Here is a 14239-nt window from a genome sequence, read left to right as displayed (position 1 = left end):
GCTACGGTCTCCTGCTGCTCTGTGACTTCCCCAGCCCCCGAGGACTCGCGCAGTTCTAACGTGTCTGGACGCTGCAGGGTTAACCGGACACATCTGGTGGAATACTGACCCTCCACCGCACCATGATTGATCCAAATACTGGAGTTCCCCTGGTTTATTGTGCCGAGGGCGCAACAGCGCGGTTCACTCGTGTCGTTGGAGTCGTTCAACACTGGAGCTCTCTGCACGGTGGACTCATACCAGCAGTATGACTACAAGTGCTTCTGCTCATCAGTTTTCCAGTCCACCATAGTGTAGAGAGTTGTTGGGAGTAGTTGATGCATGTCAATTCTTTGTTTAGCCTTTGTACGACTCACCCTGGATGCATGTGATATGATGTCATCATTGATGTATGACCTGTAGTGACACATGACCAAACACATGCAGGGAGTGAAGCCACAGAGCTCAGTTTCATCATCAGCTCTGGCTGTTGCCCTCCAAACTGCAGCCTTCATTCTGCACGTCGGCAATTTTATAAAAATATAAAATAATGCTGACATTCAGCAAGCGCTGTCCGACTTCTGTCACACGCCAGAACATTCTTCTTCTCCGCTGGAAGACAGCAGTTGCCAGCGGAAGCGCAACTTTACTGAATGGACCACTGTTTTAGGGCAGCAGAGAAGAAATTGACTTCCCGTATTTCGTCCGAGGGCTAACCAGGAAGTAGCAGGGTCCTGATTCAGAGCTAATCATTTATGTGATGTCTTCTTGTGTCGACTTGTGTGCCTCTTCGCTCCTTTTACATATGTTTTTTTTCCATTCTTGAACATAGTTCTTTTTCTGTTCTATTGTTCTGCAATGGGAGCAACTGCAACTGACTTAATTTCCCCACGGGGATCAACAGAGTATTCTGATTCTGATTCCCAGCCGTCAACCTCGGTTTTGCCGGTATTTCGCCGTTGCTCTGGTACTGGTCTGAGAATCAGAATGAATTCGTTTTCAAGCAGATGTGTCAGATGTTCAGTTTGCTGTTACGGTAACCGAGTCAGTGTAACATCATCTCTAAATACACATTGTAGTGATACACTCACCCTCTAAATACCCTCTTATCTTCACACTCACCACTGCAGGTCAGACAGCATCACGTGAGTGTGTGTTTGCAAGTGTGTGCACAACACAATTGTCACCTCTGCCGGGCTAGCTTGAGGTTATTAGAGGTCAAATGAGTAAAACCAGGCGGCCGGGGTTAAAAGAAGAGACTACAGAAAAGAGAATACAGGGGAGGGAGGACTCTCAAACAACCCCTTCCCCATGCAGAAAAATCAATCATCCCTAGGGCCCCTGCTCATTTTCAACCCCCACACCCCCACCCCCACCCCCTTCGCTCTGCCTTTTATTCCCTCAGGCTTGGGTTTCTTTAGTGTGGCCTCCTCAGATGCTCACACGTGCTTCACATCAAGCTTTAACTACAACAGCTGTCACACACACCAACATCCACCTCACTCAAATAAAAAGAATTTGCTCGGTAGCCATTTTATTTTATTTTTTTTTCAAAAAAACAACAACAAAAAACAAGTATAACACATTCCTTGTCTCTCTATTTCTGTCTCCCCACCCATCACCTCCCCCCTCCTCCCCTTCACCCTCTGCACAGCCTGATGACATCACAAACAGCCGGTATAAATCCAGCCAGTAGGATTGCAGCGCAGCCTGTGGTGCTGACTGACTCTCTCTCTCTTCCTCCAGTCTGCGGCTTACACACACACACACACACACACACTCACACACACCCTCACCCTCACACACACAAGCTGTATCTCCTCCTCATTCCTCTACTCTGCTGCAGACATGGCCGAGGCTTTTGTTGGAACGTGGAACCTGAAAGAGAGCGAGAAATTTGATGAATACATGAAGGAGCTGGGTAAGTGCTACACAAGGGTGTGTGTGTGTGTGTGTGTGTGTGTGTGTGTCTATTATAAGCATGTGAGTGTGTGAGTCAGAGGATGCAGTGCTGCCCAAGCTGCATGTGAGCACATGTGGAAAACCCGGTTGAGTCAAGATAAAAGTGTTCGGTTTAAATAGTGCCGGCAGCTGTCAATGCAGGTGGTGAATGAAAAGGAAAATGGCCGAGGGAGATGATAATGGGTAAATAAGAGGGGAAACAAGATGGAAGAAAAGAGCAGAAGTATAAGGGTCGATAGAGGAACACAGAAGGGGATGGGAACCAAAAGGGGGGGAAGAGGAGGAAGAGTGGTTGACTGCATGGCCTAAGTGGTTGGACTGAGGGAGGGGCTCTCTTTGAGTGGAGAAAAGAAAATCCACCCCACTGTGAGAACCGCTGAATAGTCAACAACTGGCTTTCACACACACCCAACAGCACATTAGCATACAGACACACACACACACACACACACACACACACACTTGTGGCAAATGTGGGTGACCTTATCTGAAAGCCGGTCATTGTTTGGGGGCCTGGGAGAGGTTGAACATCAAGATGGCCCCTGTACTGAGGAGCTAATGGGACAAAAAAATGTACAGATAAAGACTTCTGAGATATCACACACCCTTTAGTGTGTGTGTGTGTGTGTGTGTGTGTGTGTGTGTGTGTGTGTGTGGTGGGGTTATGATTTAAAGCACGCTGAGGTGCTCAAATCGAACTTCTGACCAGCTGATAGGGGACGGTATGTGCAATTGGGACGGAGGTCGTGTCACTGATTGGTCAAAAGTTTTATCGAGTTTACGCCTGAAATGTGTGATATAAATAAACTTGACTGTTTCCAGGTCAGTGGTTGTGACTCCAGGAGTTTAATCAATTTAGAAGTTGTGGAAAACTTTATTGTCCCCCTCAGGGACATTTTTCTTAACTCTGTGTGTGTGTGTGTGTGTGTGTGTGTGTGTGTGTGTGTGTGTGTGTGTGTGTGTGTGTGTGTGTGTGTGTGTGTGTGTGTGTGTGTGAATGAAAGTTTTACTTAAGCCACCCTCAAGGACAAGAGCCAGAGTTATGACCAGTGTAGAAGGGACAGCAAGATTGGGGACAAAGGTCATGTTCCCATCTGGTTAAATGCTGGTTTTGGGGGTCAGTGTTTGTGTCTCCAGTGCGATACGATACATGTTCAAGTGGAGTGAGTTCTTTTTTAAGAACCCAAGAGTTCACTCAAGTGTGTGTGTGCTGGACACATAGAACCGTAAAGAATGACACTAAACTGCAGTATTTTGCTTGTATTTGTGTAGTTTTGTGCATGAGGGTCTGACTCAAACCAGACTGGAGACCAGTGGGGTGACGGTGTTGTGGGATATTTTGGGCCAGTGGGTACGGACAGGGTTGGGGAAATGAATGCAAGACTGTGCAAAGAGAGAGAGAGAGAGATTTATGCCCCATGACCTCAGAGCCATATTACCATCCACCTGTCCCCTCTGGTGACCATAGTCACCAGAGATCCCTCAACCTCTGACCCAGTCCCGTGATCAGTGATGCGTTGGCATATAGAAACACACACACACACACACACACACACACACACACACACACACACACACACACACACACACAGACTGGGCCTCATTCATAAAATCTTCTTATTTACAAATAAGTTTACAAAGTGTTTGTTTGTTTGTTTTTTACTGCTTGTAACGGTCCAATCGAAAGTCCGGTTGATTTCCAAAGTTGTTAGTGACCACCAGGCTTTGCTTCCTGCCTTTATTCGGTGCATAAGAGGTCCTACATATTTGTGTGTAAGAACACCCATGGGTGTTGTTCTGGAGTATTCAAAAGAGGTGGCAAAGCAGTGTTTCACCTCCGGGAGCTGAACCGGATCGTCTACCTCCTCCACAAGAACTGATTTGTTTCCTCGCCCGCGAAGCCTGCGCGTCGGCCAATGAAATGACACAGAGGTGACTAATTATTTGCGCGCATGCAAGCCCAGACAGGCAGCGAGGTCAACGGGATCCTGCAGTGTTTGAAGAACAGGCTGCAGGTTTGGACCGTAGACAAATAGAGATTAAAGAGCGTGGCAGTTGACATAAAGGGCAAATCATTGACTACTGCTAAAAGCCTCCGTTGGCACACCCACTCTGGTCGTGTCTATCATGTTAAAAAAACAAACAAGTACACCCCTTGCCTACCTGGACTCAGGTGTGAGCGCCAGTCTTGTTTATGGATGTTTTTTCATGTATTAAGGCAACAGCATCCTATATCTCCTCCTCTCTGTCTTCCTCAGGCGTGGGTTTCGCTACTCGTAAGGTGGGCAACATGACCAAGCCCACCACCATCATTGCTGTGGATGGGGACAAGGTGACGGTGAAGACTCAGAGCACCATCAAGAACACGGAGATCAGCTTCAAACTGGGAGAGGAGTTTGACGAGACCACCGCCGACGACAGGAAGGTTAAGGTGAGGAGTGCAAAAACTACGATTTTGCACAGGAACGGTTAGAAAGGCGAATGTCTAACGGTAGCAAGCCAAGATCTTCCAAGGCGTCGAGGGAGCCTCAGCATTTCAAGTTGGAGTTTCACCGATAAAGGAAGACAAAAATGAGTGTGAGCGGCGTATCTGAGGGACTTTTGCATCCAGCGAAGCAAATAAGGCTTCCCTTGGTGTGCATGAGGCTGCAGGCAAACGTGGCCGCCTGCCTCTTGGTCACTGTGAGTCAAATCAATTCTCTGCCGGAGTCAAAATATAAAGAGCCGACGCAGAGCAGCTTTCCGTAAGAGGAGATATTTTCATATGAGATGTCAAAATGAAAGTAATTGCTATGAATTGTTTCCTGGCTGTCAGTGACTCCAGTGAGATGAATCTTTATCACGTGTCTGTACAAACAACGGGAGGAGGGGGCGGTCCGATCAATTCATCCGTGCACACGCAGAGTTAATTTTAATCCCGTTGGGGATGAAAGGGAAAGCTCCTCTCAATGCAGCGAAGGGAGATCAAGTGATTGGCTGCAACGCGAGAAGAGTGCCAGCATCGATTGATGGATCAGAAATGCACCGGACGGTGAACGACTGTAGTGATGATATCTGCATCCAGGCTATGTGATGACTCAGGTAAGGGTGGCCTCCTGCCCTGCTCACAGATTTACAGAGTCAGGTGACACGCTGCCAATGACCTCAACAGGAAAAGGGGGCGGGGGCTGGGGGGACGAATGCGTCGTCAAGCCGTTTGTTTTTCTTAGTCTGACAGTTTGTGTTACATGATGTTGTGATAATTTTCTATTCAATGTTCAAGTTCCCTGGGGGCTGCAAAGCCACAAGAGTGAGATTGACAGTATGAAAAACAAGCAGTAGAACAGATGAGAGGGAACCTGGGCCACAGACCGGAACCTGCCATTCAATAAACTCCTGATTACAGATCGAATCTCTTGAGTCTTGTATTTGTACTGCAATATGTCCTCACAGACATTCTAAGTACTGATTTGTGTCCTGTGTCCAGATATTACATCGATGTATAAGATAGAAAAAGAAATATCCGACTGGAGCCGTCTGGTTGAAAAAAAGGAGTCTCAAAAAACACAGAGTTTTTGGACAAAAATGCAGCAGAAGTGACAGCTTTTGATTGAAGTGAATGAGCTGTAAAAGAACTGCAGTAAATCAGGGTGATCCAGGGAGAGTCGGACGAATGGGTGATGGACAAACCTCTGCCAAGGTTCATGTCATATGTCATGACAATGAAACTTTGAGTGAGTCACTCTTCGCCTCATGCTCCACCCCTCCACCAAGTAGGTCTGCAGCCAGACAAACAGACCGTAAAAGAAAAAGTAAAAAAAACAAAACAGGAGTTGGAGTTAGTTCACTCCCTGAATGTGTGCACGTGTGTGTGCGTGTCGGTGTATCTAAGTGTGTGTGTCTCTCTCTCTGCTGCAGTCCACCGTGACAGTACAGGATGGGAAGATGGTGCACGTACAGAAGTGGGACGGCAAAGAGACCAGCCTGGTTAGGGAAGTCAACGGAAACGCCCTCACGCTGGTCGGTGCCCCTCAAACATTCCTGCCTTCGTATTTCTACGGGTGTTTGTTGTGTTTGACCGTCCTCGTGTCTCACCCTCACAGACGCTCACCCTGGGAGATGTCGTCTGCACGCGTCGCTATGAGAAGGCCCAGTAAAGCTCACCTGGAGCCCTCCTCCCCCAGGGGTCTCCTCACAGCCACTAAAGAAAGTATCCCATTTCTGACATCTCAAACCTACGTCATCGGTCACCTCGCCGATTCCTTCAACATCCCTTCATGCAGAAGGGTCAGTATTAATGCTAACTGCTGACTGAGACCCCACCCCCACCCTCCTACTCTTTATATGTAACGTTCCTTCTACTGTAAGAAAACACTGAATAAATTCCACTGATATGTTGTTGTATTCCAGGTTTTTATTTTGTTTTCTGTTGCATGGTGCCTACGACAAACCTGGGACAGTGTTTGATGATTCAGAACTGAAAAATTCAAACTGTTAGAAGAACTGATAAAAAGATCATGAAAGAAAGAACCGCCTCCTGGATGTTTCATTTCCTCCGAATGTTGAAGTGTCTAAATATGGTAAAAGGAAGTTCATTCATTAATGATTTTATATATATGTAAAAATGTCCATCCATCGTCCTCTTATTCCTACACATTAAGGGTCGCGGGGGGGCTGGAGCCTATCCCAGCGTCAACGGGCAAGAGGCGGGGTTCACCCTGGACAGGTCGCCAGTCCATCACAGGGCCAACACACAGAGACAGACAACCATTCACACTCACAGTCACACCTACAGTCAATTTAGAGTATCAATCAGCCTCGTCCCCTCTTGATGTCTTTGGACTGTGGGAGGAAGCTGGAGTACCAGAGAGAACCCACACAGGAACAGGGAGAACATGGAGACTCACACAGAAAGATCCTGTGCCCGAGCCGGGACTCGAACCCAGAACCTTCTTACTGTGAGGCCACAGTGCTGACCACTGCACCACCGTGCCACCATGTGAAAATGTGTGTGTGTATTAATTTCAACGTGTTCCCTCAGTTTTTTTTATTTTGAGGTCACAGGATATCACTCAAGAGGTAGTTTTAAAAAATTTAGGACAGAAGTTATATCTTGTGGCCTCAAAATAACTAAATAGAGGCAACAATTTATATTTTACAGCCTCAAAAAAACAAGTTATATTTGAGAAAATTCTTCCTGAGGCCACTCGAAAAAATCCATCCGTAGTTCGGTCGTATAAACACTGACAGCTGTGGAAAGAAGCGTTTTTTTGCGGGGGGGGGGGGGGGGGTCAGACAGCTTTACATGTCAGTTGGATTCAAAGAATGGTGGAGTTTGTCAGGAGAAAAGCTTCTGTTGGTGGGTTTGACTCACGGGTGCAGACTGAAAGAGTCTGTGACTTGGTTCTCGATCCCTGTCAGAGATGAGACACTTCCTCCTAACTGACTAGGAAAAAAACACAGCACACGTCCCCTCTGTGACTTAAGCATCAACCAAATGGTCGTCGGGCAGATTTCCTGTCAGGAAATCCCCCTCAGACAAAGCTTGGGATAAGATGTGATCCAAGCTGAGGCAGTGAATGAGCCAAAACCAGATCACTTGATTGTCACCTCTTTTTTTTCTTCAACATGTAAACTTCCCGAGTGACCCCCTGGACTCCTGAGCTCCGTCAGGACTCCAGTTTGATGAACCTGAGTCGAAACCTGCTGCGTCTCGAAGAAAACTAACAGCAGAATAGAGTTGACAAGTGCAACACAACTGTGCTCCTCTTTAATCACCTAAAGAGTGTGACCACAGTTTCCATCCCTGCAGGTTCCGAGGACTTGCTGGAGGCTAATTATAGCCCCCTAACTCTCACTGTGTGTGTGTGCGTGTGTGTGTGTGTGTTGCTTTTTTCCCTGGCTAGGTGAGAGGAAAGTTGTGTTAAAGCAGGTGACTGCAGTGTAGTGTCATGCACTTCTACAATTAGGTGTCGCTTTTTGAATTCAGATCATTCCCTCCCGCGGGAGGCTGGCGTCATGTGACAGCCACAGACGGCAGGGTGGAGGGGGAAGAGCGCAGGATGGAGCCGGCGTTTCCCTCCAGCCCATAGAAGGATGAACCCCGCGCAACTAAAATAAAAAAAAATTAAAAAATGTTAGGGAGGCGCACTTTAAGGGGATGTTCAGAATGTGGGGACGTAGCGTTGTCGTGGGGACATCCTGACTGTCCCCCAACCCTTTAAACATCTGTGGGAACTTCACATCATGGGTGGATGCTATTTGGCTGAACATTCAGGATGTTCTCGGAACTTTAGGGAATATCTTTGGGGATCCTATGGAGGGCGTTCCCTCTAGGTCCCATAAACTTTCCTGTCATGTTCTACTCTTTTTTTTTCTTTTTTTTTTTTTAGTTTTTAGTTTTGATCATGTACAAAAAAACAAAAACAAAACAACAACAACAAAAAAAGCCACTTATTGTGGCAGACTTGGCTTCAGCTCATTTCACCTGCAGTCCCGTGACAGGTTGCAGTCAGTCAGCTCAGACACGACAACAGTACAACAACAGTACAACAACACTGACACACAAAATGACACAAATACAGAGTTGGCCGTGACAGGTTGTGACAGAACGTGAGGGCTGTGTTCCCTGAGCATCTGCCAAACAACAACAACAACCCCCACCCCCCCTTACAGAACTGTGGGAACTTTATGTCCTTTAAACCAGCTGAGATGTTCTCAGGACATTGTGGGGATATGCAAAGTGTAAGATGGGGAATTTCTTCAAAAATAAGAAGTCTTCATGGGAACGTTCCAACACAACCGACAGAAGGAGTTACATTTTCTCCCTCAGTCTAAATATTACGGAACTTTCAAACGCATTTATTTTAACAAAAAAAAAAAAAAAAAAAGGAGAAGAAGAAGAAGTTTTGATTTGGATGTTCTCCACCTTTGGAGAACGTACAAAGAAAAGGGTCCTTCAGTGTTTCCGTCGTGTGTGGGATTCCACCTTTGGTTCACGTATTCACGCCCGCTGAAATCACGACGGCTGTACGTTACGCATTCTATCATACGGTGAATTTATATTCCTAGCCAGGATCACAAAGAACATTCATATTATGGAAACTTTAAAAATGTGCGGCATTCAAGAAGACTGATGAATTTACTTTATGAAGCCCTAAATGTATTGAACAGGTTATGATTACATTCATTTATTTCCAGCTTCTTGCTACACGTTCGTCCGTGTGAAGCATCAGAAAAGTACTGAACTACATTGTTTTGGGGCTATCATGAATACAAACGTGTTCTGAGTGGACGACAGCATCCACGCGATCAGAATATTTATTTTCTGCGGTTCTTTTCGGAATTCTTCTCACAATTCAAGAAATGTGCTCTCGCCACCAGGAGTTGGTTTAACCTGCTGATTGGATGTTAATTTTAGAGGCCCTGCCAAAGCCGGAGCCACGCTAGCTGTTCCTGGTGTTTATGCTAAGCTAAGCTAAACTTTCTGCTCATAGACAAGAGACTGATCATCAAGATGTGATCATGTGGGTCAACCTGGGTCAGGGCGAGGCTACTGGGATTCTTTGGCCCTGCACCACATCTGTCTTTTGGGTGTAAAAGAGGAGGTTTGTTGGACATCGTGGGGACCCTGGTGGAAAGAGGATTTTATGTGTAATTAATTAAAAAAAAGAAAAAAAAGACAGATCTTCTTCAGTTTGAACCAGAAAGCCAAAAAATACTCCCAAAATCTCCAGTCATCAGCAGGTTTTCCTCCAAATTCATCCAACACATGCTAGAAAGTTTTTCAACTGTTATTTTTTTTCCCCCTGGAGGCAGCAGAAAAGCTCCATATGTCAGTTAATAAATGGCTGAGGGAAAAAAAACAACAACCCTCCAGATCCCCACAAGGGCAAATTATTTGCAATAACGCAACACAAGCCGAGACATCCAGTTGCAGAAGGTCAGGGGTCGAATCAAATGTTACAACACAAGGTTTTTCAGAAACTGAGAGAAAGGAGTAATGCAAAAAAATAAAAATAAAAAAATAAAAAATGAAGAGGAGTCTCGGGACTGACCACAGGAGTCCCTGCCAAGCCTCAGCAGCTGGAAATCATAATCCCCATCGTACGAGCACATGTGGAAAATCTGGGTCGAGCGAATACAGAGAATCTCTCAAATGTCAACATCCCAATGCCACCTTTAACACTGGAGCTTTATCTCTGGGGAGGGGGGGGGGGGGGGGGGGAAGCTTCTCTGTCCACTTTGTGCAACTTTGACCTCCGCTCTGACAGCCTGTTGTGTAAATCAGTCCTGCCACAAGACACTTGCCTCATTGGTAAACGTCTCTTGACCCTGCAAGTGGGTCCAAGAGCAGAGCCCAGAGTGTCTCATGTACAGGAGGAGGGACTTTGAGATCCGAGAACAAAGACACACGGAGCCGGTTTTTAACCTTTATGGAATAAAAACAGTTTTAATGGAGTTGACATGCAGGAAGGGAGACAATAGAGACACAAACACGAGAGTAAGCAGTGAATAACTCAGGATATCACCGCAGCATGAGGTTCCTGTCTCGCTAACTTGTCATGCACTACACTTCCGCTTGGTGTTTTTACTACTTCCTATGAGAGTGTGTGCAGGGGTGGTGTTATCTCTGTTCATGCCAGAGCCGTTTTTACTCTCCTCATGTTTTCCCAGATCATTAGAAACCGGAGAGCTGTAAATAATATGAGGACTTCAACAGAGACAGCTCCATGCTGCCTTATTGCTTCCACCTATCTGGTTGCAGCAGATGTGTAAGCTCCTCCCCTCTGTGGGGTGAGCCAAAGGTTATTTCAGGACAAGTACGGGTTATCTGATGATTTGTTTAACGACACAGTTTGACCCTTGTTTGATGATTTTTTTTTTTTTTAAACCAACTGAAAGAAAGATGAATGTGTTTCTAATGACCTCCGCTAAGAGGTTCATTTATCTCCATCAGATGTCGTAACAAAGCATATTTTAAAATTAGATTCGCTAAGTTGTTTTTTTTTGTTGTTTTTTTTGTTTCTACTTTTTTTTTTTTTTTTTTTCCCTGCAGAATTACACAAAAACTAGCAACTAGATGTTCAGACGGTGGAGGGATGCAGGCGTGGCGAAGGGAAAAAAAAAAAAATCCATTCAAAGTTTGAATCCCATCCATCAGACACCGAGGAAAAACTGCACTTTTCTGCACTGGATTTGGTTGGGTTTTTGTTTTCTGTTTGTCAGCATAACTGCATGAAAATTAACCCAAAAACTCTCACCAAACTCGGTGGAAGGGCGAAGCAGTGACAGGAAGAATCCCTGATCCGTGAGCTGGCTTAGCCTCATGATATCCTGCATTTTCATCCCCACCGGGTTTGGTGGAGGTCTGCGCCCACCCTAACTTTAACGACTGATGGTTTCTCTAATAAGACTGTTGGTGGAAAGATAATTAAAAAGATACGCAGTAGGAAGACTGTCGTTCCATCTGTGACTAACCACTTCCTCTCTTGCACGTCTAGCTGCTGCAGTGTGTGTGACTGTAGGTGTGTGTGTGTGTGTGTGTGTGTGTGTTTGTCTCAGCTGTGTTTGTGAGATTTATGTTTCTTGTGTTTCTTCTTCTTTTTCTCCTCTCTGTCATGAGTGTGATCGCGGCGCTTCCTCTTGGATTTACATTCGTCACTGCTGCTGCTGCTGCTGTCACTCTCGGACTCCTTTCTTTCCCTCTTCCTCTTCTTCTTCATTTTCTTTTCCTTTCAGAGGGAAACATACCACCAAAAAAAAAAAAAGAAAAAAAAAAAAGACGTGAGAGTTCTTTCTTCAGATGAGTCAGAATTTACAAGGAAAGGGACAATAACTGTGACACATTCACCTTCTTTTTCTTCTTCTTCTTGTCTGGGTCTTTCTGTGGTACAGCTGAAGGGGTCTGCTGCTGCCGTGGCTCTTCATCGTCCTCTTCTGGCAGAAGAGCGTACTGCAGGCCCGGAGCAGTGAAACAGTCCTTTGTAAAGTGACCTGACGGAGTGATGGTTTATTCAGTTAAATTATTTGTTTCAGTAGAGACATGAAAGAAAAAACAACAACACTTCTCTTCCTCTCTGATGCTGTATTGATGCTTTGTTGTGTTACCTTTGCAGCCGCACTTTGAGCATGTTGTGTTGAGCACAGCCTCCAGGGTGATCCTGTTGCCCGTGTGGTCTCTGAACTGCCTTCGCCGCCTCGCATCCTGCCTGCAAACACACCCAGATGACAAGGGCACGCACCTGTACCTGCCACAAACACATACTAATCTAGAAGAACATACTCTGCCATGACGTTGTTGGGGTCCAGGTCCCGCCCAGTCCCCTGATTGACAGCTTTCATTGAAAAGGACAGCTTGACCTTTTCTCCTTGAATCTAAGAGGTGAGAGGACGGAGCTGAGGACATTCTCATCTGATATGGGGTGTTACATACAACAATCTGTGTGTGTGTGTGTGTGTGTGTGTGTGTGTGTTTACCTCTCTACCAATGACTTTAATCCACACCTGTTCCCCCACATCAACAATCTCGGAGGCACTCTCGACACGTGTGGCCGACATTTCACTCACATGAACCAGGCCTGCGTGCGTGTGTGTGTAAGAAAATGGACTTTAGACAATGAGATGTAAAATGCATAAAATGTGTGGAGAATTTAACATCACATACATCTTTGTGTTGCTGAAGATTCCAGTCAAAGTATTATTCTGTCAACAATTTCATGTTGTGGTATTTGTCATTCTGAACACTAAGTACTCCTAACTCAGACGAAATGTTGCTGCCAGAAAATGAGAAAGATGGCTCCCAAAAGCATTCTGAACTACATTCACAGGTAGGAAAGATACAAGGTTCTCTAAGAGTTATTTCTCTCCTGAACTGTACAAATAAAATGCGCCTGTTTCACATTATTGTTGAGAAAAAAACAATCGGTTTCTCAGGGATGGCTTTTGCAGGGATTGGCAGGCATGGCTCAGAGGTACAATCGATGGATGGATGGTTAAAAAACAATGAAGTTGCAAGTGTTGAATTTTCACTCAGTTTCGCCCTCCAGTGGTGACATTGAGCAACTGGTGATTGTTTTAACATACCAGCTGATGTGATTGGTTTCCACTGAAATGATGACTACCAGTCCTTTATTCACATGTCCCTCTGATCGGTTTCATCTTTTTAAACATGTGATACGAGCTGAAAGTATTCATGTGCAAATTCACTCACCTTCCTTCTTGTACCCTGGCAGGCGGACAAAAGCTCCATAGGTCTGCACGGAGACCACCTCCCCCTTGGAGATGGTGTACAGCGGTGGGAGGCCGTCCAGTCCGCCGGGCTCTGGTGCGGGGCCATCGCTGTCAGACATCGTCTACACGTATGCTGAAGTGAATCTAGAAGACTGACAAACACATTGTACTATATATTGTTCTGTAAAAGAACTTTAGATTCAAGGTTGTTTTTGTTCCCAAAGGGAACCTTTGGAGAACCCACATAATACTGACATAAACACAAGTTCTTTAAGAGATGGATGTTTGAAAAGGGTTAAAGAAAAAATGCAGTTTCAGCATAACCTCCAGCTGGATCATAACCGAGGGAATGGCAGGAAGGACACTGTGATAATGGGTTACGTCTTGATATGTGTAACGATCACCACAACAACTTATATCCTAGTTAAAAAGCATTTGAACGCAAAATACTCATCATATCCATCTTAAAAATGCATTTTAGGACTTTTAAATAGATGCGACAGAATGCTACTACGAATGTGTACGTAGTGAAAATGATTGTGTGTGTTTTTGGCGTCTGGCAAGGACACAAGGTGAGCGAATTCTCTTGGCGACTTACAGAGATCTCAAATAGTCACTTCGCTTTGATTGGCACCATCAAGTGTCCTACGTTTGAATAAAAAACAACAAAATCCTTGACTGACCCCGCTTTTCCTGCCGCACTTCCAGTTGCCCATGCTGAATAATTCATATCTGCTTTGATTCGGTTGAGGTAAAAACAATGAAGCTAAAAGAATCGTCTTGGATAGAACAGAAAAGTAGATTCAGTTCACAACTGCTGCAGCGATGTAACATGGATAGTAGCAGCCATGCTAACGTTAGCGAGATTACAACGTTCCCGTCTACCAGCTAAACTCGTGAACCCAACAAAAAACAGATAAACAGAATAATCAGTGGGTGCATGGTAATCACGTGCAGGCTTTAAAAGTCTGGAGATTTAACAAACGAAAAATAATTTAAGCTACAATTATTCTTACCTTTCGTACTAGCCCTGCTAACTTCGCTTTAACATCCGGGTCAACGTAGTTTGACAACAAGCTAAGCAGCC

General features: G+C 45.3%; 2 protein-coding genes across 2 annotated transcripts; one reads left to right on the top strand and one right to left on the bottom strand.

The window, feature by feature from the left end:
- The first annotated feature begins 1674 nt into the window (after nt 1–1674).
- Nucleotides 1675–6324, top strand: fabp3 (fatty acid binding protein 3, muscle and heart). Its single transcript, XM_086192560.1, has 4 exons — nt 1675–1900; nt 4200–4372; nt 5839–5940; nt 6024–6324. The coding sequence occupies exons 1-4, from the start codon at nt 1828–1830 to the stop codon at nt 6075–6077; spliced, it is 402 nt and encodes a 133-aa protein (XP_086048686.1). The 5' UTR covers nt 1675–1827; the 3' UTR covers nt 6078–6324.
- Nucleotides 6325–10785: 4461 nt separating this feature from the next.
- On the bottom strand, nt 10786–14224 carry zcchc17 (zinc finger, CCHC domain containing 17). Its single transcript, XM_086192858.1, has 7 exons — nt 14169–14224; nt 13133–13304; nt 12400–12500; nt 12206–12297; nt 12031–12131; nt 11774–11916; nt 10786–11654 (listed from the first exon to the last, which is right to left on the bottom strand). Exons 2-7 carry the CDS (start codon nt 13269–13271, stop codon nt 11481–11483), a joined length of 750 nt encoding a protein of 249 aa, XP_086048984.1. The 5' UTR covers nt 13272–13304; nt 14169–14224; the 3' UTR covers nt 10786–11480.
- Nucleotides 14225–14239: the final 15 nt, after the last annotated feature.

This window comes from Aulostomus chinensis, chromosome 22, assembly GCF_037954235.1.
Source record: "Aulostomus chinensis isolate RoL2024-O1b breed Wild chromosome 22, RoL_Achi_v1.0, whole genome shotgun sequence".
In the NCBI taxonomy this organism is placed as follows: Eukaryota; Metazoa; Chordata; class Actinopteri; order Syngnathiformes; family Aulostomidae; genus Aulostomus; species Aulostomus chinensis.
This window is presented reverse-complemented; position numbering and strand designations above follow the sequence as displayed.